Source organism: Trachypithecus francoisi, unplaced genomic scaffold (genome assembly GCF_009764315.1).
Source record: "Trachypithecus francoisi isolate TF-2019V2 unplaced genomic scaffold, Tfra_2.0 Contig01440, whole genome shotgun sequence".
NCBI classification, from domain to species: domain Eukaryota; kingdom Metazoa; phylum Chordata; class Mammalia; order Primates; family Cercopithecidae; genus Trachypithecus; species Trachypithecus francoisi.
In genome coordinates, this window is record NW_022681431.1 from 27,234,460 (window position 1) to 27,261,451 (window position 26,992).

A 26,992-nucleotide genomic window follows, 5' to 3' on the forward strand; every position below is an offset into this window, starting at 1 on the left:
TTTACTTAAAGCACAAATTAGCTATCAATGGGCCAAGTTCACTACAAAGTATAAACATGTAATTTTAAATGTAAAAGTAGTATAAAGTATAAATTAAAGACAATCAGGATAACAAATCCAATCTGCAAGATATATTAGCAAAAGAATATGAAAGCACTTAGTAAGGATCTTTAAAAATATTTCAGCAGAACATAATAAGTGGCCTTTGTTTTAGATGAGGTATTTTTGTTTTGCTTTTAGAATAGTCTGATTTTATGAAAAAAAAAAATCCTTAACATTCAAAAGAGTAAGAAGTCCTAGTTGGAGACAAATATATATATAAATACATATATATGTTTATATATGTATTTATATATATATTTGTGTGACTTTGGATAAATTACTTGACTTTGCCTAGGTTTACTTTTCTCATCTTTAAATGGGAATAATTATGCCTATTCTTTTATTTCACAGGGTGATATAAGAATAAAAGAAAAAAAGTGAAATAGGAAAGGGTTTTCTAAACTGTAGAATTCTATAAGTATGTGATTGATTAGCTACAGTGATTTCTAAACTTATTAATCTTCCCCAAATGGTATATCAGACAAGAACTACAGCAGGTGTCATTAGCATTTTGTAGTTTTTCTGTTTGTAGATATGGCCTATGATGTGGGTAACCCATTCATTACTGAAGAACAGTCAAAGGTCAAAAGTGAAAATAAGACATTAAATTTTGAAAACATATTATTTTTATGGGTACTCCTAAGCACCTCTTAAGGGTTAATTTTTATGTTCTAAAAATAACCCAAACTCAACATATATACCCATAAGTATAGTTCAAACTCAACATATTTCATATATATATACACACATGCAATTGTATTACACATTAGCTCTAAAAGGAATGTGTGTATATATGTATATATACACACCCAAACACACATACTCACACATATCCATATATGTATATATATAATTGATATGCATATGTCCATATAGATTGATAAATGAAATCTATCTATCTATCTATCTATCTATCCATTCATCTATCACAATAATATGAGAATAATTATTTTGGGCTCATTGTTCATATGGCCAGCTATTTTCAAGTATGCTAGGACAATATGTTTTGTGTAGGTCACCCAGAGCCTAGGATTAATGATAATAAGATGAACAAATATTTACATTGTACTTACTATGTTCTAGAGACCACTCCAAGCACTTTACATATATTAACTTATTGATTCTCACAATATCTCTACAGGACAGTTCCTATTATTCCCATTTTTACAGATGAAAAGCTAAGTTATAAAAAGGATAATTACTCATGGTCAGATGGTTAGTTTGTGGCAGACTTGGGTTTTGAGCCTGTATTAGTAAACCTTTCATATATAATCTCCAATTTCCTACAAATCTCTTGTGTATAAGTAGAGTATTATATTAATTTTTACAAAATCTAATAATAGCACACATGTATAACTCTTTTGCATATCCACAGTACATCTCACACATTATTCTATGTTAATTCTCAAAGAAAGCATGTAATTAATTACATATTTCAATTTAATGTGTTTATTAAAAAGCCCTGGAGTATAAGTAGCCAAAGTGATCTACTTTTACTAGATACACAGTTAATTAATAGACACACTTTAGCAGGTGTCAGTAATACCAGCAGTGATTTATTGGGTACCTATTAAAAGTCAGATAATTAAATTAGATACTTCACTTATTTAATTATACTTAATTTTCACAGCCTCACCTATCTATGAGGTAGACAGGCATTATCCCTATTATGCAGATGAAACTACTAAGACTTAGATAATTTAATCACTTTGCCTAACTAAGTCCTCATAAGTCATAGGGTTGGTATTAGTCAACAAGTTTATCTAATTTCAAAGCCTTGTTTCATTCTATAGTCTACACTTCCTTCATATAGAAGACTTAATATATTGGCATTCACTTAAACTAAGTAGCAAGAAAATATTAGTAGTATGTATTTGTACTAAATTCATTTTTATACTTAAGCGCTCCTTCCATTATATCTTTTTTTTGGGTAAAACTATGTCTAAGTGTATTTTTATTATTGAAAAAATTCTATTGATACATAATAATTATACATATTTATTGGGTACATGTGATATTTTCGTATCTGTATACCTGTGTGATGATCAAATCAGGGTAGTTAGAATATCCATCCTCTCAAACATTTATCATTTCTTTGTATTGAAAATATCAAATCTCCTCTTCTAGCTATTTTGAAATATACAATAAATTACCATTAATTACAGTCACCCTACTTTGCTATTGAACACTAGAACTTATTCTATCTAACTGTGTCTACTTATTAACTAACTTCTCTTCATTCCCCTACCTACTCTTCCCAGTCTCTGGAAAGTATCATTCTACTCTCTCTCTCTTTTTTTTTTTTTTTTTTTTGAGATGGAGTCTCGCTCTGTTGCCCAGGCTGGAGTGCAGTGTTGCGATCTCGGCTCACTGCAAGCTCCACCTCCCGGGTGCACAGGATTCTCCTGCCTCAGCCTCCCGAGTAGCTAGGACTACAGGCGCCCGCCACCACACCCAGCTAATTTTGTTTTTATATTTTTAGTAGAGATGGGGTTTCACCATGTTAGCTGGGATGGTCTCGATCTCCTGTTCTCGTGTTCTGCCCGCCTCGGCCTCCCAAAGTGCCTACTCTATATCTTTATGAATTAAACTTTTAAAGTCCCGCACATGATTGAGGATTGTGATATTTGCCTTTCTGTGCCTGAATTTTTCCACTTAACATGATGACCTCCTGTTCCATTCATGTTGTTACAAATGAAAAAACCTCATTTTTTTTTTTATGGTTGAATAGTATTCCATTGTGATGTATACCACATTTTCTTTATTCATTCATCCATTGATTCACACTTAGGTTTATTCCATGTTTTGTCTATTGTGAATAGTGCTGCAATAAACATGAAGGTTCAGGTATCTTTCTAATATATTGATTTCCTTCACTTTGGAAAAATACCAAGTACAAAGATTGCTGGTTTGTATTGTAGTTCTAGTTCTAGTTTTTTGAGAAACCTCCACAATACTTCCTATCAAGGCTGTGTGAATTTACATTCCCACTAACAGCATGTGAATTGCCTTTTCTCAACATCATTGCCAGTATTTGTTAGTTTTTATGTTGTTTGATAATAGCCATTCTAACTGGGGCGAGATCATATCTCATGGTGGTTTTGATTTAAAAATTTCCAATGCTTACTGATGCTGAATATTTTTTCATGTCAGAAAAGACAGCAGGTTGGCAATTTGTATGTCTTCCTTTGAGAAATGTCTAATCAAATCCTTTGCCCACTTTTAAGTAGGATTATTTGTGTGCGTGTGTTTAAACTTTAATTTTAGGTTCAGTTGTACCTGTGCAGGTTTGTTATATAGGTAAACTTGAGTCATGGGGGTTTGTTGTACAGATTATTTTGTCACCCATATACTAATCCTGGCACCCAATAGTTGCTTTTTTCTGATCCTCTCCCTCCTCCCACCTTCCACCCTCAAGTAGGACTCAGTGTCTGTTGTTCCTCTGTATGTGTCTATGTGTTCTCATCCTTTAGCTCCCACATATGTGGTATTTAGTTATCTCTTCCTGTGTTAGTTTGCTAAAGATAGTGTCCTCCAGCTCCATCCATTGTCCTGCAAAAAACATGATCTCATTCTTTTTATGGTTGGATAGTATTCCATGGTGTGTATGTGCCGCATTGTCTTTATCTGGTCTACCAATGATGAGCATTTAGGTTGACTTTATGTCTTTGCTGTTGTGAATAGTGCTGCAATGAACATTATACGTGCATGAGTCTTTATGATAGAACGATTTATATTCTTTTTTTTTTTTTTTTTTTTTAGACGGAGTCTCGCTCTGTCGCCCGGACTGGAGTGCAGTGGCCAGATCTCAGCTCACTGCAAGCTCTGCCTCCTGGGTTTACGCCATTCTCCTGCCTCAGCCTCCCGAGTAGCTGGGACTACAGGTGCCCGCCACCTCGCCCGGCTAGTTTTTGTATTTTTAGTAGAGACGGGGTTTCAGCGTATTAGCCAGGATGGTCTCGATCTCCTGACCTCGTGATCCGCCCGTCTCGGCCTCCCAAAGTGCTGGGATTACAGGCTTGAGCCACCGCGCCCGGCCATGATTTATATTCTTTTGGGTATATACCCAGTAATCACATTGCTGGATTGAATGGTAGTTCTATTTTTAGCTTTTTGAGGAATCACCACAGTGTTTTCTACAATGGTTAACCTAATTTACACTCCCACCAACAGTGTATAAGTGTTCCTTTTTCTCCACAACCTCACCAGCATTTGTTTTTTTTTTTTTTGACTCTTTAATAACCATTTTGATTGGTATGAGATGGTATCTCATTATAGTTTTGATGTGCATTTCTCGAATAATCAGTGGTATTGAGCTTTTTTTTTCATATGCTTGTTGGCTGCATGCATTGCTGGATTGAATGGTAGTTCTATTTTTAGCTTTTTGAGGAATCACCACAGTATTTTCTACAATGGTTAACCTAATTTACACTCCCACCAACAGTGTATAAGTGTTCCTTTTTCTCCACAACCTCACCAGCATTTGTTTTTTTTTTTTTTTTGACTCTTTAATAACCATTTTGATTGGTATGAGATGGTATCTCATTATAGTTTTGATGTGCATTTCTCGAATAATCAGTGGTATTGAGCTTTTTTTCATATGCTTGTTGGCTGCATGTATGTCTTCTTTTAAAAAGTGCCTATTCATGTCCTTTGCCCACTTTTTAATAGGGTTGTTTGTTTTTTTTCTTGTAAATTTGTTTAGGTTCCTTATACATACTGGATATTAGACCTTTGTCAGATACATAGTTTGAAAATATTTTCTCCTGTTCTGTAAGCTGTTTGTTTACTCTGTTGATTGTGTCTTTTGCTGTGTAGAAGCTCTTTAGTTTAACCAGATCCCATTTGTCAATTTTTGTTTTTGTTGTAATCGATTTTGGAGTCTTCACCATGAAATGTTTGCCAGTTCCTATGTACAGAATGATTATTGCCTAGGTTGTCTTCCAGGGTTTTTACATGTTGAACTTTACATTTAAGTCTTTAATCAATCTTGACTTGATTTATGTATATGATGTAAAGAAGGAGTTTCAGCAGGAATGGTAGCAGGTCTTCTTTGTCCATCTGGTAGAATTTGGCTGTGACTCCATCTGGTCTTGGGTTTTCTCTTTCGGTTAGTTGGCTGTTTATTATTGATTCCATTCCAGAACTTGTTATTGGTCTTTTCAGGTAGTTAATTTCTTGCTAGTTCAGTCTTAGGAGATTGTATGTGTTCCAGAATTTATTCATTTCTTCTAGATTTCCTAGCTTGTGTGCCAGAGGTGTTTGTGGTAGTCTCTGATGGTTATTAGAATTTCTGTGGGGTCAGTGTAACACCCCCTTTGTCATTTCTAACCTTTATGCCCTTCTTTGTCTTTTTTTATCTTTGTCAGTTCAAAGTCTGTTTTGGCTGAAATTAGGACTGCAACACCTGCTTTTTTCTGTTCTCCATTTGCTTGGTCGATATTTCTCCATTCTTTTATTTTGAGCCTATGGATGTCATTGTATGTGAGATGGTTTTCTTGAAGATAGCATATCATTGGGTCTTATTTCTTTTTCTAGCTTGTCACTCCATACCTTTTAATTGGGACATGTAGCCTGTTTACATTAAAGGTCAGTTTCTATATGTGTGAATTTGATCCTGCCATCGTGTTGTTAGCTGGTTATTTTGCAGACTTGTTTTTTGTGTGGTTGCTTTATAGTGTCACTGCTCTGTGTATTTCAGTGTGTTTTTGTAGTGGCTGGTAATGGTCTTTTCTTTCCACATTTAGTGCTTCTCCCAGGAGCTCTTGTAAGGCACATCTGACAGTAACTAATGCCCTCAGCATTTGCTTGTCTGATGTCTTTGTTGATTTTCTGTCTAGATGATCTGTCCAGTGCTTCAAGTGGAGTGTTGAAGTCAACAACTATTATTGTATTGGGGTCTATTTCTCTGTTTAGTTCTAATAATGTTTGTTTTATATATCTGGGTGCTCCAGTGTTTGGTGCATATATATTTATAATTTTTATATACTCTTGCTGAATTGTTCTCTTTATCATTGGAGACTTTGTTTCTTTTTATGTGTTTTGTCCTATAATCTATTTTTTTTCTGACATAAATAGTCAGTGTAGCTACCCTTTCATGCTTTTGGTTTCTGTTTGCCCAGAATGTTTTTTTTCCTATTCCTTCGCTTTTGGTCTACATGTCTTTACAATGTAAGTGAGTTTTTGTAGGCAGCATATATATTTTTAAATCCTTTCAACCAGTCTATATTTTTCAATTTAGGAATTAAAGCCATTTATATTTGAAATTATTATTGATAGATTAGGACTTACTCCTGTCATTTGTCAATGTTTTCTGATTGTTTGATATATTCTTTCTTTCATTCTTCCTTTTTTTTTTAGGCAGGGTCTCACTTTGTCACTCAGGCTGGAGTAAAGTGGTGTGATCTTGGCTCACTGAAACCTCTGCCTCCTAAGTTCAAATGATTCTCCTGCCTCAGCACCCCAAGTAGCTGGGACTAAAGGTGTGCACCACCATGCCTGGCTAATTTTTGTATTTTTAGTGGAGATGGGGTTTCACCATGTTGGCCATGCTGGTCTTGAACTCCTGACCTCAGGTGATCCACCCACCTCGGCATTCCAAAGTGCTGGGATTACAGGCATGAACCGCTGCACTCAGCCTTTCTTCCTCTTTTATTGTATACCTTTACATTAGATAATTTGGGTCATGATAACATTTAACATTTTATTTTATTTTTCTCTTCTCCTTTTCTCTTCTCATCTGTTTTATCAGTGAGTTGTATACTTGTATGTGTTTTCATGATGGTAGCTATTCTCCTTTTACTTCCTGGTTTAGGATTCTCTTAAGCATTTCTTATAGGACTAGTCTAGTGGTGACAAATTCTTTGTTTTTTTTTTTCTTGTCTGGAAAAGACATTTTATTTCTCCTTCATTTTTGAAGGATAGCTTTGCTGCATATAGTATTCTTGGCTGATAGTTGTTTTCTTGCAGTACTTTGAATATGTACTTTCATTCTCTCCTGGCCTATAAGGTTTCTGCTGAGAAATCTGCTGTTATTCTCATGGGTATTCCTTTATATGTGACTTGATATTTTTCTCTTTCTGTTTTTAGAATTCTCTCTTTGTTTTCTACTTTTGATAGTTTGACTATATGTGCTTTGAACAAGACCTTTTTGGTTGAATATATTTCGAGATTTTTGTTACCTGTATCTTGATGTCTATATGTCTTGCAAAACTTTGGAGAGTTTCAGCTATTATTCCTTACGTAAGTCTTCTGTGCCTTTACATCTCTTCTTCTTCTAGTCCCAAAATTTGAATATTTGGTTCCTGTATGGTGTTTCATATGTCATGTAGGATTTCTGTCATATATGTATATAATTTGTCTGATCCGGTTATTTAAAAAGCTCTATCTTCAAGTTCAGAAATTCTTTCTTATGATTAATCTGGTCTATTGTGGAAACTTTCTTTTGTATTTTTAATTTTATTTATTGAAATAATCAATTTCAAGATCTCTGTTTGGTTCTTTCTTATGATATCTATCCCTTTGTTAAATTTCTCATTGAAATTATGAATTGTTTTCCTGATTTCTTTGTATTATTTATCTGTGCTCTGTTTTGTCTCACTAAGTTTCTTTATTATCATTATTTTGAATTTTTTTCAGACATTTCATAGATTTCTTTTTGTTTTGGCTCCGTTACTGCATAATTTTTGTATTCCTTTAGAGGTATATTTGTTCTTTCTTTTTTCATGCTTTTTTGTGTCTTTACATTAATATCGGCACATCTGGTGTGTCAGTTGCTTCTTACAATTTTATGAATTGACTTTAATGGGGAAATACTTTTCCCTATAGATGTATTTATAGTATTGATTGAGTAGGATTCTTTGGCCTTATTTCTTGGTGAGCACTGTATTGTAGTCTCCTTAGGATTTCTTTGTCTGTTAGCAGCATCAGTGGTGTTTATGAGTTCCCCAGTAGCTTGGTCTGTGATTGTTAGTGGATGCTGTGGTGAGGTTCTGCTAAGGACAAGGATGCCAGGTTTATTGGTCCTTCAGCACCAGTGGTGGTGGCAGTAGGCAGTGCTTGCTGGAGCCTCCAGGTGGCATACAAAGGCAGCAGTGATGGTGGTTTGAGTGGATTGTTCTTCTGGCATCCAGGTGACATGCTCAGGTGCCAGCAGTGGTGGCAGTTGGTAGAATGGACCTGTGCTCAGGTCTCCAGATGGTGTGCATGGGCACTGAAGTCAGCAGGTGGGGCAAGCTTGTCCTCAGGCCCCAGGACAGCATGTTATCAGGCCAGTCCTAAGTCCCTCTGAAGGTAGATGCAGATACACAGTGACCTTGACATTGGAGGATTCTAGCTTGCCGTCAGTTGCAGCAGCCCTGGGCAGGAAACTTTCAAGCTCTGGGTAGAATTTGTTTGGTTCTCTTCATCCTTGAGGTAGCCTTTTTGGTGCACTGCACCACTCATTTCCTGGGCTATAGATGCAGAATCAGCTGGAGTGCTGGAGACACAACTACATTCCTGGGTCAATCCTGTTTTGTGACACTGCAGCCCTCTGGGTGGATGTGGGGGTATGTCAGTGGGACGATAGGGATGTGGAGATGCTGGAACTGTTGGGATTCAGTTCAGGATCGAACCTGAATCAGGTGGTTTGGTGGGGCTGGGCTCTCAAAATGGTGTAGTGCTGTGTCAGCTTGTGTCTTGGTGGGTGGGGGATGGGGGTGTTTGGGACCCAGCACAAACACCCTCTGTGAAACAATACCAACTTGTGGACTCGAGGCACCTGCCTACACTAATCTCAGAGCCTTTGTGGGCTGAGGGACTGTCCCATCACTAGGACTGCAGCCGTCCACAATGGGAATGTGGGTGGCTGGGGATCTTGTTTGCCTTCTCTTGTGATGAGGAGTTGCTTCTGGATTTGAGCTTATTATGGCGAGGCTGGCTTCTTTGCTCCTCTCTCTTTCTATGCCTCAGAAGTTTTTTTGTCACTTTTCCAATGAATTCCAGTGTTCTCTCTTAGAACCTCTATTTAATGTCTGGTTATCTACTTGTTCTTTTGGTCTTTTTTGTGCATGAGAAAAGTGCCAGTCTCCATTAGTCAGCCATTTTGAAGCCCCCTCCTATTCCTGATATATCATTTTGATAATTTAATTTATATGTAGTTTTTAAAAGTGACAACTTGTGTCTTTCTTATTCATACATTTAAAACATTTATAATTGACCAAAATTTTTACGTGTATATGGGGGCGCAGTGTAATGTTCCAACATTTGCATATATTGTATAATGAAATTAGGGTAATTCCCATATCCATCACTTTAAACATTTATCATTTCAGTGTGGCAATAACATTCAAAATCTGCTCTTCTAGCTATCTTGAAATATGCACTACATTGTCATTTGATATAGTCACCCTACTGTGTAATAAAATACTCGCACTTACTCTTCCTGTTTAGCTAACTTTGTACACATTAACCAACCTATCCCAGTCTTCCTCTCTCTCTTCTCCTCACCAGCCTCTGGTAACCACTATTTTACTCCCTATTTCTATGAAATCAACTTTTTAAAAATTTCACACATGAGTGTAATCATGTGGTGTTTGTCTCTGCGGTCTGGCTTATTTCACTTAACATAATGTCATCCTGCTCCATTTATGTTGTCAGAAATGATAGGATTCCATTCCTTTTTATGGTGGAATAATATTCCATTTACATATATATCACATTTTAAAAATCAGTTTATCTGTAGATGGGCATTTAGATTAATTTCATGTATTGGCTATTGTGAATAGTGCTGCAATAAACATGGGAGTGCAGATATCTCTGTGATATTCTGATTTATTTTTTATAGATATAAACCCAGTAGTGGATTGCTGGATCATATAGTAGTCCTATTTTTAGGTTTTTGAGGAAGGTTCATATTGTTTTTCATAATGGTTGTGTAATTTACATTTTTGCTAAGAATGTTCAAGATATTGCCTTTATCCCCATCTTTTATAGTGTGTAATTTTTTTGTCTTTTTGATAATACCCATTTTTTGATCACAAAGAATGAAACAAACACAACCTAAAAAACTCTACACTTTAACTCCCTTCTCCCCAATTTTGAGTTTTTGATCTCTAAATTTACATATTTTTATATTACCTATCTCTTAAAAATTGTTATTGTTTTTCAATATCTTTGGCTTTTAATCTTTATACCAAAGATATGAATGTTTTACACCCCATAGTTACAGTGTTAGAGTGTTCCAAATTTATTTACTTTTATACCTCCACATGTTTTCTTGTTGCACATTAGCATCCTTTTCTGTCAGATTGAAAAACTTCTTTTAGCATTTCTTATTGGTTTGGTGGTGATGAATTCCCTCCACTTTTGCTGGTCTAAGAGTTTTGAATCACTCCTTCATTTTTAAGGACAGTTTTCCTGGGTACAATATTCTTGGTTGAAAGTTTTTTCCTTCAGGACTTGGAATATGTCATTCCACTCCTTCCTGGTCTTTAAGGTTTCCATAGAGAATTCTGCTGCCAGATGTATTGACACTCCTTCATATGCTATTTGCTTCTTTTCTCTTACTGCTTTTAGGAGTCTCTCTTGTCCTTGACCTATGAGATTTTGATTATTATATTTATGCCTTGAGGTAGTTTTATTTGGGTTGACTCTTCTTGGTGATCTTTGACCTTCTTATGACTGGATATTTATATTTAGGTTTGGACAATTTTCCATTATTATTTATTTTAATAACCTTTCTACCCCCTTTCTCTCCCTCTACTCCCTTTGAAGATCAATGACTCTTACATTTTCTTTTTGATGCTATCTCATTGATCCAATAAGTGTTCTTTGTTCTTTTAAATTCCTTTTTTCTTTTTTCTTCTTGATGTGTTTTCAAATAGCCTGTGTTTGAGCTCATGAATTCTTCCTTTTGTTTGATCACTTCTGCTTTTCAGACCCTCTAATACATTTTTCAGTTTATCTATTATTGCTCCAGGAATTCTGCTTGATTTTTAAAATTACTTCAATCTCTTTGTTAAGTATGTCTGATAATTTTCTGAATTGTTTCTCTGTGTTTTCTTGATGTTATTTGAGCTTCCTCAAAAGATCTATTTTGCATTTTCTGTGTAAGAGTTCACACATCTTTCTCCAGGTTTGGTTACTGGTGCCTTATTTATTATACTTGATGGGATCATATTTTCCTGAATGTTATTAATGCTTATGGATATATCTGGGCATTAAAGAATTGAGTATTTTTTCTAGTCTTCACAGTCTGGCCTTGTTTGTACTGGTCCTTCTTCAGAGGACTTTACAGGAATTCCAAGAGTACTGGCTGATGAGTTAAGACTGTGGTCACTGCTGCCATTTCAGCACTAGATAGCACCTTAAGCTCAATTATGCTGTGGCTCTCTTGAAGATTCCTATGTATCCAACCCTGATGGACTTGGGGAATATCAGAGACAGTTCTGTGGGTTTCCAAGCCCAAAGTCTCTTGCTCACTTCCTTTTTCTTCCCCTAGCAGAAGGAGTCGCTCTCTACACTGCAGTGTCTGGAGGTGCAGGAGAGGTGTGCGTGCACTTTCATGGCCACTGCAACTGGCAGCTTACTGGCTCACACCTGAATCCCATGGTCTCATAGACCAGTACAGTAATGGTTAGGGTTTGCTCACCTAACACCCACAGTCACTATTACCTGATTGCTGCTGATATTTATTCATGGTCTAAAGCTTCTTTCATCAGCCAGTGGTGAAGCTGGCCAAGGCTTGGCTTCATCCTGCTGGGGTGACGAATTGCCTTCTGAGCTGGGGCAGGTCTAGAAGTCTGTGGGCACCAGCTGGAATCATGGACCACGGGGTTCAGCTGTTGCTTTGTTTTATGGTAGTGGGGCTGGTACATGTTTCTCAGGCAGAGTCCCATGCACACTTCTTTCTCCCTCTCCTAAAAGACAAATTCACTCTCTATGTGCACTGCTTCAGATTGGGGAAGGGATGGTGTGGGCAATGCAAAACTGTCATTCCTACCCTCTTCAATGTGTCTTTTCTTGTTATTATGCCAACCAGTTACTGTGATCTTTTACTTCATTCTTTTAGCTCTTGTGAAGGTGTTTTCTTGCATGGATAATTGTTCACTTCAGTGTCCCTACAGAGGGATGATCACCGGAGGGTTCTATTCCATGATCTTGCTCTGCCTCCTCTTCCACATCTCATATCTTAAATCCTCACTTTCAAGGCAATGTGCACAGACAAATCTGTAATGAAATCTGGCACATAACAGGTACTCAATAAATCTCAGTTTCTTCCTTGCATTACAGATGTTTACTACATACAAATAAAGTAAAAATGGACTTCCTATGGAACTGTTCAATGAATTCTCTTTATTATTGGTATATGGGCATAATAATATATAATTTTGATAAATATACAATTTTTTTCTGAGCTATTTGAAGAAGTTCAGTACTAAGCACATTTTCATTTGTTTAATAAAATTTTGTTGTTAATTGGGTGTTAATTTTTATTTGAAGTGATGTCTGTCCAAATCTGGGTGCTGATTTTTATTTGGAATAATATCTGTTCAAATCCTTTGCCTATTTTAAAATTGGATTACTGTGTGTGTGTGTTTTGCTGTTGAACTGTACTTAGCTTTGTTTTAATAAGAACATGTATTCCAGTGAATAAAATCACATGACATCCTCAACTATGATTTTGGCCTCTAAGCACTTATTATAAACATTTGTAATAGTCAATTGAATTTAACATTTTGAAATTAATTTATATCATATAGAAATGTGTTTTCAGAAGTATATCGCCAATGACATTATATGGATTCATCTTTAGGCAATCCAATGGTGTGAAGACTTTTAGCAGTTGCAGTTTGAGGAGCTTTCAAAATTTCATTTCAAATGTGGGTGCCAAATGTCTTCAGAATAAGCCACAAATGCAAAAAAAATCTCCAAAACCAGTCTGTGGCAACGGCAGGTTGGAGGGAAGTGAAATCTGTGATTGTGGTACTGAAGCTGTAAGTATGATAACTAGGAAAATTGATTAATGAATTTATTTTTAGTTTATCTTTTTCATAAATGTCATGTATCTCAAATGAGTACCATGCAGAATGTTGACAGTAAGTGAAGTTGGGTTGAAATACATACAAGAAAATACTGTCTAGGTTTTGTAGGTTGAAGAATTGTGAACAGGTTTAAAATGTACTGCACAAAATCATTGGTAATGGGAAAGAGGAGGGTCTAGAATAAACTTTTGAGTTTCAGACTACATAGCGTTCTTTACAAATCTCTGCTTAATCTTTGGACATTTTATAGATGTCTTAATGAAGATTGATTAAGCAGCCCAATGTGTCCTTTAGGGTTTTACTTCACAATGGAATCAGTAGTTAGTACAGGAATCTGTATCAATATTGTAATATGAACACTGGATATTTTGATTATTCACTTGATAGGGAAACTCTGAAAATATAATGAATTCAAAAGGCCTAAGGTTTAATGCTTTTATATAATTCAATATTTGTAGCAGTACTGCAAATGTTATAAATTTCCTTGGTTATAAGGCAGACAAAAATTTATTAGGATTTGTTCCATCCATAGGTCAGGATTACTTGTACCATATCACATTATTTTAATTACTATGTTTTTGTATTACGTTTAACAATTTAGTAAGAACAAGTCATTTCTTTATTTTTTATTTTATTTTCATTAATTTATTTTTTGAGATGGGGTTTCGCTCTTGTTGCCCAGGCTGGAGTGCAATGGTGTGATCTTGGCTCACTTCAATCTCTGCCTCCCGGGTTCAAGCGATTCTCCTGCCTCAGCCTGCCAAGTAGCTGGGATTACAGGCACCTGCCACCATGCCTGGCTAATTTTGTATTTTCAGTAGAGACAGGGTTTCATCATATTGGTCAGGCTGGTCTCAAACTCCTGACCTCAGGTAATCCACCTGCCTCAGGCATTCCAAAGTGCTGGGATTGCAGGCATGAGCTACCACACCTGGTTCTTGATTTTTTTTAAACAAATCAATTTTATTGGGGTATAATCCACATACAGTAAAATGCACCCATTTTAAGTGTACAGGTTGATGAGTTTCAACAAATGTATATAACCTTTGGTATAATTAAAATATATTTTTTCATAATCCCCAAAAGCTTATTCATATTTGCAGTCATTTCTACCTCCACTTGTCTCCAGACAATCTGTGATTCTGTTACCTTTGCCTGGTCTAGAAAGTCATATAAATGAAAGGGGACAGCACATATTGTTTGTGTATGGCTTTTTCCTTTCAATATAGTGTTTTTGAGATTCATCCATTTATTTCATATCACAATAGTTTCTCCCTTTTAATTTTAAGTAATATTTAATTGTATACATATACCATAATCTGTTTCAAACATTCACCTGCTAATGGACATTTAAGTTGTTAAACTATTGGTCCATTATTCTTAATTTGTACAACTGCTAGGTCATATGATACATGTATGTCTATAAGAAATTGCCAAAATATTTTCCAAAATGGTCATATCTTTTTACACTCCTTTCAGCAGCATATGAAACTTTGAGTTCCTTCGTATCTGAACTAGAATTTGTTATTATCCACTTCTTAAATTTTAGCTATTCCAGTTGTTTTGTAGTGGTTTAAATTTGCGTTAACTTTTAGCTTCCACAAATAAGTGGGAACATGCAGTGTTTGTCTTTCTCCACCTGGCTTATTTCACTTAATATAATGACCTCCAGTTCCATCCATATTGTTGCATATGACTGGATCTCATTCTTTTTTATGGCTGAATGGTACTCCATTGTATATATGTACCACATTTCCTTTATCCATTCATCTGTAGATAGACACTTAGGTTGCTTCCAAATCTTAGCTATTGAGAATAGTGCTGCAATAAATATGAGCATGCAAATATCTGTTCGACGTACTGATTTCCTTTCTTTTGGGTATATACCTAGGAGTAGGATTGCTGGATCATATGATAGCTCTATTTTTACTTTTTTGAGGAACCTCCAAACTGTTCCACATAGTGGTTGTACTAATTTACACTCCCACCAACAGTGTACAAGGATCCCCCTTTTCTCCACATCTTCACCAGCATTTGTTATTGCCTACCTTTTGAATAAAAGCCATTTTAAATGGGATGAGATGATATCTCATTGTAGTTTTGATTTGCAATTCTCTGATGCTCATTGATGTTGAACCCCTTTTCATATACCTGTTTGCTATTTGTATGTCTTCTTTTGAGAAATGTCTATTCAGATCTTTTGCCCACCTTTAATCGGATTATTAGATTTTTTCCTGGAGAGTTGTTTGAGCTCCTTATATGTTCTGGATATTATCCAGATGGGTATTATCCCTTGTCAGATGAGTAGTTTGCAAATATTTTCTCCCATTCTGTGGGTTGTCTCTTCACTTTGTTGACTGCTTTCTTTGCTATGCAGAAGCGTCTTAACTTGATGTGATCCCATTTGTCCACGTTTGGTTTGGTTTTGTGTGCTTGTGGGGTATTACTCAAGAAATCTTTGTCCAGTCCAATGTCCTGGAGAGTTTCTCCAATGTTTTCTTGTAGTAGATTCATAGTTTGAGGTCTTAGATTTAAGTCTTTAATCCATTTTGATTTGATTTTTGTATATGGTAAGAGAGAGAGGGGCCTAGTTTCATTATCATGCATATGAATATCCCGTTTTCTCAGCATCACTTACTGAAGAGACTGTTCTTTTCCCAGTGTATGTTCTGGACACCTTTGTCAAAAATGAGTTTACAGTAGATGAATGGATTTATTTCTGGGTTCTCTATTCTGTTCTACTGGTCTATGTTTCTGTACCATATCATTTTGGTTAGTATTCCTCTGTAGTATGATTTGAAATCAGGTAATGTGATTCCTCTAGTTTTGTTCTTTTTGCTCAGGATAGCTTTAGCTATTGTGGGTCTTTTTTGGTTTCATATAAATTTTAGGATTTTTTTCCCTATTTCTGTGAGGAATGTCACTGGTATTTTGATAGAGATTGCACTGAATTTGTAGATTGCTTTGGGTAGTGCGGCTATTTCAACAATATTGGTTCTTCTAATCCATTAACATGGAATATTTTTTCATTTTTGGTGTTCTCAATTTCTTGCATCAATGTTTCATAGTTTTCATTGTAGAGATCTGTCACTTATTTGATTGAATTTATTCCTAGACATTTTATTTTATTTATAGTTATTGTAAATGGGATTACTTTCTTGATTTTCAGATTGTTCACTGTTGCCATATAGAAATGTTTTTCTTCTTCTTTGATATAAGTGCATAGAGCTATAAACATACCTTTTAGTACTGTTTTGCTCTATCCCATAGATTTTGGCATGTTGCATCTCCATTATCATTTGTTTCAAGAAATTTTTAAACTTCTTTCTTAATCTCATTGACCCACTGCTAATTCAGGAGCATATTGTTTAATTTCCATGTATTTGTAATAGTTTCCAAAATTCCTTTTGTTATTGCTTTCTTGTTTTATTCCATTGTGGTCAGAGAAGATGCTTGATATTATTTAATTTTTTTGAATGCTTGAAGATTTCTTTTGTGACCTGACATATGGTCTGTCTATGCCTGAGAACAAGTCATGTTCTGAAGAAAAGAATGTGTATTATTCAGCTGTTGGATGAAATGTTCTGTAAATATCTATTAGATCCATTTGATCTATAGTGCAGATTAAGTTTGATGTTTCTTTATTGATTTTATTGATTTTCTGTCTGGAAGATCTACTGAGTGCTAAAAGTGGGGTGTTAAAGTCTCCAGCTGTTATTGTATTGGGTCTCTCTCTCTCTTTAGCTCTAATAATATTTGCTTTGTACATCTGGGTGCTCCAGTGTTGGGTGCATATATATTTACAATTGTTTTTTTTTTTTTTTTTTTTTTTTTTTTTTTTTGAGACGGAGTCTCGCTCTGTCACCCAAGCTGGAGTGCACTGGCCAGATCTCAGCTCACTGCAAGCTCCGCCTCCTGGGTTCACGCCATTCTCCTGCCTCAGCCTCCCAAGTAGCTGGGACTACAGGTGCCCGCCACCTCGCCCGGCTAGTTTGTTGTATTTTTTAGTAGAGACGGGGTTTCACTGTATTAGCCAGGATGGTCTCGATCTCCTGACCTTGTGATCCACCCGCCTCGGCCTCCCAAAGTGCTGGGATTACAGGCTTGAGCCACCGCGCCCGGCCATATATTTACAATTGTTATATACTCTTGCTGAAATGAGCCTTTTATCATTATATAATTACCTTCTTTGTTTCTTATAGTTTTTGTCTTGAAATGTGTTTTGTCCAATATAAGTCTAGCTACTCCTGCTCTTTGTTTCGTTTCCATTGGCAAAGGATCCTTTTCCATCTGTTTATTTTCAGTCTGTGTATGTCTTTATAGGTGAAGTGTATTTATTGTAGGCAACAGATCATTAATTTCCTTTGTTTTTAAAATTCATTCAGCCACTCTTTGATTTTTGATTGGAGTGTTTAGTTGATTTACATTCCATGTTATTATTGATAAATAATAACTTTCTCCTGTCATTTTGTTATTTGCCTTTCTTCTTCCTTTCCTTTCCCCTTTCTTCTCTTTCCTTTCCTTCCCTTCCCATTTCCTTCATTTTCCTCTTTCCTTCATCTTCGTTTTAGTAAAGGTGTTTTTCCTCTAGTGATATGATTTAATTTCTTGCTTTTTATCTTGTGTGTATCTGTTATATGTTTTTAGATTTGAGGTTAGCATGAGACTAGCAAATACTATCTTAGAGTCCATTATTTTAAGCTGATAACAAGCAAGAAGACTAATAAAAATTCTGTTTTTTTTTTTTTTTTTTTTTTCCTGAGATGGAGTCTTGCTCTGCCGCCCAGGCTGGAGTGCAGTGGCCGGATCTCAGCTCACTGCAAGCTCCGCCTCCCGGGTTTTACGCCATTCTCCTGCCTCAGCCTCCCGAGTAGCTGGGACTACAGGCGCCCGCCACCTCGCCCGGCTAGTTTTTTGTATTTTTTAGTAGAGACGGGGTTTCACCGTATTAGCCAGGATGGTCTCGATCTCCTGACCTCGTGATCCGCCCGTCTCGGCCTCCCAAAGTGCTGGGATTACAGGCTTGAGCCACCGCGCCCGGCCTAAAAATTCTGTTTTTAATTCCTCCCCCTGCTTTTCAACTTTTTCTTTTTTCTACTTATATATATTGTACTGACTATGTCGTGAAAAGTTGTAGTTATTATTTTGATTGGTTCATCATCTAGTCTTTCTGCTTAGAATAAGAGTATTTTTATGCACCCCAGTTGAAGTGTTATAATATTCTGTGTTTTTCTTTGTAGGTACTCTTACCAGTGAGTTTTGTACCTTCAAATGATTTATTAATGCTCATTAATATCCTTTGCTTTCTGATAAAATAATTCCCTTGTGCATTTCTTGCAGGACAGGTCCGGTGTTGATGAAATCCCTCAGCTTTTCTTTCTCTGGGAAAGTCTTTATTTCTCCATTATGTTTAAAGAATATATATATATATTATATATATATATATTTTTTTTTTTACCAGATATGCTATCTTAAGGCAAAAGTTTTTTTTCCAGCACTTTTAAATATGTCATGCCACTCTCTCCTGACCTGTAAGGTTTCTGCTGAAAAGTCTGCTGCCAGACATATTGAATCTCCATTGTACATTATTTGTTCCTTTTCTCTTGCTGCTTTTAGAATCCTTTATCTTAGATCATTAGGGGTTTGACTATTAAATGCTTTGAGGTAGTTTTCTTTGGGTTAAATCTGCTCAGTGTTCTATAATCTTCTTGTACTTGGATATTGATATCTTTCTCTAGGTTTGGGTAGTTCTGTTATTATATTTTTGGAAAAAGCTTTCTACCCGCACCTCTTTATCTACCTCCTCTTTAAGGCCAGTAACTCCTAGACTGGCCCCTTTGAGGCTATTTTGTAGATCTCGTAGATATGCTTCATTCTTTTTTATTCTTTTTTTATTTGTCACCTCTGTGGATTTTCAAATAGCCTTTATTCAGGCTCACTAATTCTTTCTTCTGCTTGGTCAATTCTGCTATTAAGAGACTCTGATACATTCTTCAGTATGCCAATTGCCTCTTTCAACCACAGAATTTCTGCTTGATTTTTAAAATAATTTCAATTTATGTTAAAATTTATCTGGTAGAATTTTGAATTCCTCCTCTGTGTTATCTTGAATTTCTTTGAGTTTCCTCAAAATGGCTATGTTGAATTCTCTGTCTGAAAGGTCACATATCTCTGTTTCTCCAGGATTAGTCCTTGATGTCTTATTTAGTTCATTTGGTGAAGTCAGAGTTTCTTGATGCTTGTGGATGTTCTTTGGTTTCTGGGCATTGAAGAGTTAGGTATTTATTATAGTCTTTGCCATCTGGGCTTATTTGTAGCCATCCTCCTTGGGAAGGTTTTCCAGAGTATTCGAAAGGACTTAGGTGTTGTGATTTAGGCCATATTTGCATTAGGGGTCACCCCAACCTCAGTAATGGTGTGATTTTTTGCAGACTCTTAGAGGTACTGTTTTGGTGGTCTTGGATAATATCCAGAAGAATTCTCTGGATTACCAGGCAGAGACACTTGTTTTCTTTACTTACTTTCTCCCAAATAAATGGAATCTCTCTTTCTTTCTGTGCTGACTGTCTGGAGCTGGGGTTGGAGAGACACATTCCTGTGGCCACCACCACTTGGATTGTGCTGGATCAGACCTGAAGTCAGCAGGTCACTGGGTCTCACACAAGGCTTGCTGAAACCACTACCTGACTACTGCCTATGTTCTCTCAAGGCCCTGGAGCTCCACGATCAGCAGGTGGCAAAGCCAGCAAGGCTTGTGTCCTCCCCTTTAGGGAGCAAGTTCTCACAGCCCCTGGGCAGGTGCAGAGATGCCATCCTGGAGCCAGAGACTGGAGTCAGAAACCTTAGAAATATACCTGGTGTTCCGTTCTACTGTGGCTGATCTGGTATTCCAACCACTTGACACAGTTCTTCCCACTCTTACCTTTTTTTCCCATAGGCTGAGGAGCCTCACCCTATGGCCTCTACCATCACAGGCCTTCAGGGAGTAATGCCAGACCACTTCTGATGTTGAGTTTAGGCCCAGTGAGTCCTTAGTCAGCTTGTTGTGGGTGTGCAAGACCTGGGACTCACTTTTCAGGGCAGTGGGCTCCCCTCTGTCCCAGGGCAGGTCCAGAAGTGCTATCTAAGAGAAAAGGCTTGGAATCAGGGAACCCAAGAGCCCTCTTGGTGCTCTGCCCCACTGTGGTAGAGCTTGTACCTGAAGTCAGCATGACTAAATTTTACTCAAGGCCTACAGCATACTACCTGGGTATCACTATTCATTCTTTAAGGCCCAAGGGCTGTTTAGTCAGTAGGTGATTGATCCTTCCTGGACTGGCTCCTTCCATTCAAGGCAGCAGGTTCCCTTCTCTCAACCAGAAGGACAGGGTCTTTTTGGAGCTGTGCACTCTGCTGCCTGAGGCTGGGGGAAGGATGACACAAGCATTCTCTTAGCTTCCCTGGCTGGTGTCTCTACAGGTCACTTGCCCCTGCAGTCTGGCTTGGAGCCCAGCTTACCACTAGGACTTGTCTAGTCATTGCAGTCCTTGTGTCGTAGATTGCCCCTCAAGTTCACTTAGGGCTGCAGAGTACTCCAGCCCATGGTGGTGAGGCTTGCTGGAACTCAAGCTCTGACTGATCAGATGGATGGTTCCCCTCTGGCTAGGGCTGGTTTATATGCCCCCTCCATGGATGGGCGTCAGCTGAGGATAGCCTGGTTCTGCTTTACACTGTGTCAGGGCAACACTGAATTCAGTGCAAAGTCTCACAATCACTGTGCTCTCTTCCCTGAATCACACAGATTCCCCGCACCATGAAGTTGCTGTTGGGGGATGAGAGATGGTTGCTGTTGGCAATTCAAGACTTTCTTTCCCACCCTCTTTGGTGCCTCTTTCAGCAACATGAAGTCATTCAAGAGCAAGTTGTTTAATTTCCATGTAATTGTGTGGTTTTTCAGATATCTTCTTGGTATTGATTTCTGTTTTTATTTCACTGTGGCTTGAGTGTATGGTTGGTATAATTTCAATTTTAAAAAAATTTATTTAGACTTGGTTTATGGTTGAGCATGTGGTTGATCTTAGAGTATGTTCTGCGCATGGATAAGAAAAATGTATATTCTGTTGTTGACATATGGGGTACTCTGTAAATATGTATTAGGTCCAATTGGTTAAGTGCTGAATTACATTCAAAATTTCCTTTTTAGTTTTCTGCCTTGGTGGTCTGTCTAACACTGTCAGTGGGGTATTAAAGTTCTCCACTATTATTGTGTGACTAAGTGTTTTTGTAGGTTGACAAATAGTTAGAATCTAGGTTCTACAGTGTTCAGTGCATATATATTTGCTACCATTAATTCTTCTTGTTGAACTCTTTTTCATTATGTGATGTCATTATTTATCTTTTATTACTGTTTTTGGTCCAAAGTTTGTGTTATCTGATATAAAAATAGTGACTTCTGCTCTTTTTTGTTTTCCATTTGCATGATCTTTCTCCAACCCTTTACTATGAGCCTAGTGGTTTTGTTACATATAATATAAGATGGATCTGTTGAAGATGGCAGATGGATGGGTTTTGTTTTTTTATTCAATTTGCGCTTATAGTCTCTTTTACTTATTTCTACTTGGATCTATATTATTTCTTTTGTTCTACTAATTTTAAGTTTAATTTCTTCTTGCCTTTCTAGTTTCTTGAGGTGCATCATTAGGTTGCTGATTTGAGAATTTTCTCCTTTTTTGATGTAGGCATTTACTCTTATAAACTACCATCTTAGTATTGCTTTTGGTGTATCTCATAGGTTTTGTTATGCTGTGTTTCTATTTCATTTGTTTCAAACAATCTTTTTTATTCTTTATTTCTTCATTGACTGTTGATCAGTCAGGAGCATGTTGTTTAATTTCTATGTGTTTGTGTAGTTTTCTAAGTTCTTGTTATTGATTTCTAGTTTTATTCCATTGTGGTCAGAAAAGATACTTCACATGATTTTAATTGTTTTTGAATTTGTTGAGATGTGTTTTTTAGCCTAGCATATGGTCTGTTCTGAAGAATGTTTCACTTGCTAATGAAAAGAATATGCATTTTATAGCTATTTGATGAAATGCTGTGTTAGGTCCATTTGGTCTAGAGTGTGGTTTAACTCTGATGTCTCTGTTGATTTTTTTTTTTTTTGGTCTGGGTGATCTTTCCATTACTGAGTGAGGTGTTGAATTATCCAAGTATTATTGTAATGTATTCTTTCTTTCTCTTTATATCGATTAATGTTTGCTTTATATATTTGGGTTCACCAGTGTTGGGTACACTATATTTAGAATTATTATATTCTCTTGCTAAATGGACTACTTTAGTATTATATGAGGACCACCTTTGTTTCCTTTTACAGTCTTTGACTTGAAGTCTATTTTATCTAATATAAATATAGCTATTCCTGCTCTTTTGTGTTTCCATGTGCATGTAATACATTTTTCCATGCCTTTATTTTCAGTCTATGTGTGTCTTCATACATTATGTATTTTTATAGGCAGCATATAGTGAGGTCTTGCTTTTTATCTATTCTGACATTCTCCATGTTTTTTAAGTAGAGAATGTAGTCCAGAGGAAGGTAAGTAGGTTACTAGTTACTCTCTTATGACTGGTGGTAAAAGTCCTACATTAGTGTTTTAAATGTTTAGAGATGTTAAAACCTATAACTATCAGCATCATTCATATCCTTTTCCAAATTTAAACAGTAAGCCCATCAAAATATAACTCCTTGTAAAGATTTTACTATTGTCATGATGTATTTTTACTTGTACCTTTCACTAATTCATAGCAATGTGGACCTGCAAGCTGTTGTGATTTTCGAACTTGTGTGCTGAAAGACGGAGCAAAATGTTATAGAGGATCATGCTGCAGAGACTGTCAAGTAAGATTTAAGTTTATGAACATCTTTCAGATATGTAATAAATCATGTGCAGGGTACTTTACAACACTTAGACCTACAGCTGTAAATCAGTTAAATTACTTTTCAGATAAAGAGAAAGATAATAAATTCAGAATCGGATTTCTGATTTTTGTTAACTTTTCTTAGGTGTTCTACATGCCAATATTTTCAGTAAGTTGATGCTGTTGTTTTTTACACCTTGATTTAGAGACATTATAGGATTCTTCAATAGAGAAGACCTCCATTGAATGGAACAATTATTTATTTGCATGATACAATATTTATATTATTGTAAATAAAAACATTTTTATGGGTTGTGAATACGTATCTATATGTAATTGAAAGATACAGCAGATTTCCTTGAATGTATAAGGAATGAAGCTCACTAGAAGTAACATTTTTCACATGGTACATGTAGCATAACATTTAAACTTTGAACTTATTATTCAAAGATCATTTGACTTAAAGATTATGTTTTAGTTTATATGGTGAAGACATTGACTCCTGTTTTCTGTTTTTCTTTTCAGCTCTTCTAAAATATTATTAACAGGTTTCTCATAGGAGAATACCTCTGTTGAATTATCTGTAATGCATTCTATCTTCATGACTGTCCTGCACTGATACAGTTTTATGTATTCTTTTCTTAGGATGTTATTATCTGATTGCATTCTTACTTCTATAATCTTTTTAGTGTCAGCTGGAAGTCATCAATTAAGAATTATGAGATAGATATTTTATTTAAGATTCTTTTTGTAAATTTCCACAATTCTGTGTGTGAAAGAGTCTACATACTTCCATGATTTGAGAGAAAGGTTATAGTTGGGTTCCTTCCTCTCCAAGAACTCTCATAGTTGAACTGCGTTTTTAATCACGCTTGTGTTTCCCTCTGCAGTTATTCATGTTTCACAGTTGTCATAGAATTTTAAAGTATTCCATACTTACACACTGTGGCTTGAAAAAGTATATTTCATTTAGAAATGGACTAAATTACAGTATTTTCACCCAAAAGAAATAAATTTCCTAAGCTTAAAGCAAACATTCTTCTCTTACATTGAGAATACCAATAAAACTTTGACTTTCATCACATCAGATTTGTGTTTTACATTTTCTTGTACATATGTCTTATCTCCTATTTTAGTCAATAACATTTCATTTATATTTTTATATTATTAGCATAGTAATTTGTATAAAAAAGTATTGATATACATTAATGGATAGAGTAAAGCGAAAATGATTAACACAATTTTGAAGTAAATATTAATAAATGCAGTAATCCTATTTGTAATGCTTTATTTTTCATGTTCTAATTTCTCTTAGATTTTACAATCAGGTGTTGAATGTAGGCCAAAAGCACATCCTGAATGTGACATTGCTGAAAATTGTAATGGAAGCTCACCAGAGTGTGGTCCTGACATAACTTTATTCAATGGACTTCCATGCAAAAATAGCAAGTTTATTTGTTATGATGGAGACTGCCATGATCTTGATGCACGTTGTGAGAGTGTATTTGGAAAAGGTAGTATCTTTTTGTTACATCTAAATAGCCCTTAACATTGTTATTAACGGCCGGGCGCGGTGGCTCAAGCCTGTAATCCCAGCACTTTGGGAGGCCGAGATGGGCGGATCACGAGGTCAGGAGATCGAGACCATCCTGGCTAACACGGTGAAACTCCGTCTCTACTAAAAAATACAAAAAACTAGCCGGGCGAGGTGGCGGGCGCCTGTAGTCCCAGCTACTCGGGAGGCTGAGGCAGGAGAATGGCGTAAACCCGGGAGGTGGAGCTTGCAGTGAGCTGAGATCCAGCCACTGTACTCCAGCCTGGGCGACAGAGCGAGACTCCGTCTCAAAAAAAAAAAAACAAAAACAAAAACAAAAAAAAACAAAAGTAAAACATTGTTATTAACATTACCAGGATAATGGGGAATATTTTTAATATATATCAAATGTGAAATTTTTATATGGTATAAAATGTGGAATATTTTGTATGTATATATTTTATTATATGTATAAGCAAACATATACACACTAATTCTTCTTTTTAATGTTTATATTTTTTCCATCTTTGCTGACGTATAACTGGCAAAAATTGTATGTATGTTTTTAGGTGTTTGATTTTGTTTTGATATATGTATACATTGTGAAATATTTGCCAGTTAAGCTGATTAACATGTCCATCATCTCATATAGTTACCATTTTCTTTTTTATCCTTTAAAAGAATTTTTGTATCTATCCTTTTTGCAGATTTTGAGTATATAATACAATATCATTTACTAAAGTCACATTGTTGTACATTACATCTCTTGAACTTATTTATTTTGCATAACTGAAACTTTGTACCCCTTGACTAGTATTTCCCCATTTCCCCCCTTTTCCTCAGCTTCTTGCAACCATCATTCCACTCTCTGTGTTTTTGAGTTCGACAATTTTAGATTGCATATATAAGTGAGACCATGCATTATCTATCTCTCTGTATCTGGCTTATTTCACTTAGCATAATGGCCTCCAGGTTCACCTGTGTTATTGCAAATGGCAGGATTTTCCTCCTTACTCTGACTAATATTGGATTTTGTATGTTTGTGTATATGTACATATCTATATAAACACAGACATATATATATATCATGTTTTTAATACATTTATCTGTTTACCTAAGCTAAAAGTGAACTTTCTTCTTTTATACTCAGAACACAAGTAAAACTGACTTTCATCACATCAGATTGTGTTACACTTTTTCAATTAAATAGACACCAGTTGTTTCCAAATCTTGGTTATTGTGAATAATGTAGCAATAAACACGGGGGGGGGTGCAGATATCTCTTTTGCAATATTGATTCATTTCCTTTGAATCTGTACTCAGTTGGAATTGGTGAATCATAAGGTAGTTCTACTTTTGATTTCTAAGGACGTTCCATATTGTTTTCCATAGCAGCTGTACCAATTTATACTCCCACCGACAGTGTATGGGGGTTTTTCTCCACATCTTCACCAACATTTATTATCCTTTATCTTTTTGACAATAGTCATTCTAACAGATGTGAAGTGGTATCTCATTGTGGTTCTGTGATTAGTGATGAGCATCTTTTCATATATGTCTTGATGAATTGTGTGTATTCTTTGGAGAAATGTTTATTTAATCTTTTCTCCATTTTTGATCAGGTTATTTTCTTTTGGTACTGAGTTTTATGAGTTACTGATATATTTTGGAAATGAATTCCTTACTATACATATGATCTGCAAATACTTTATCTTATTTTATAGAAGTTGGCTTTTCACTATGTTGATTTTTTCCTTTGTTGTGCAAGAGATTTTTAGGATGCCGGTCTTCATCCCCTCACAAAAAAACAAAAAAATAGGCAACTATCTTGCAAAGGCTCTAAGGTCCATCTGAGAACCCTCTAGCAGTACAGTGGAGAAAAAAATGGGAAAAGCTGTAAAGAAGGATTGCTGATTACAGCAGCACATCTGAGATATATGGAGGTGGTTATGAACAAAGAAGGGAGGAGGCCATCAGTATTAGCCACTCAGCATGTGCCATTGTCATCTCCAGTAGCCTGCTCTGCAGAGGACAGTGGCATCTTTTATTACTGAGATAACCAACAGTCATCCCAGCCTCTGGCTCCGTGGTAAATGAGATCCAAATGTGCCTTTCCTCCAAGAATCAGCTACTGTTTTATAGCTGTGGGACTTGAGCAACTACCCCTCCCAATCCTGTGTGCACCCCTGACCCTGGAGCTGTGGTTTGGGTCTGCAGTGTGTGCACTCATGCCTCAGGCTCAGAGATAGTGCAGCTATGTGAGTCTTCACACTGAACCTAGGAACTTTTGTTGCTGTACACCCACGTGTGCTTAAGACCCTGACTCTCCTTCAGCTCCACAAACACCTACTCTACTTCGTACATCATTACATATGTGGAAGCAGGGCTGTCTTCACCTTAAGCACCAGTGTCACTGCTGCCCTGTACCCTTTGGTCT

At 36.2% G+C, this 26,992-nt stretch overlaps 1 protein-coding gene across 13 annotated transcripts in view; it reads left to right on the top strand.

Annotated features, from left to right (window-relative positions):
• The window catches only part of ADAM32 (ADAM metallopeptidase domain 32), a 174,478-nt gene that overhangs the window by 77,492 nt on the left and 69,994 nt on the right, over nt 1-26,992 (top strand). For all 13 annotated transcript variants that reach the window (XR_004441834.1, XM_033231805.1, XM_033231812.1 and 10 more), the window contains exons 12-14: nt 12,899-13,079; nt 22,909-23,001; nt 24,337-24,535. Coding sequence is in view for 12 of the 13 variants with exons in the window: in XM_033231805.1 (XP_033087696.1) it covers nt 12,899-13,079; nt 22,909-23,001; nt 24,337-24,535 (473 nt within the window). In the remaining variant the exon portion in view is untranslated. The remainder of the gene's footprint in view (nt 1-12,898; nt 13,080-22,908; nt 23,002-24,336; nt 24,536-26,992) is intronic.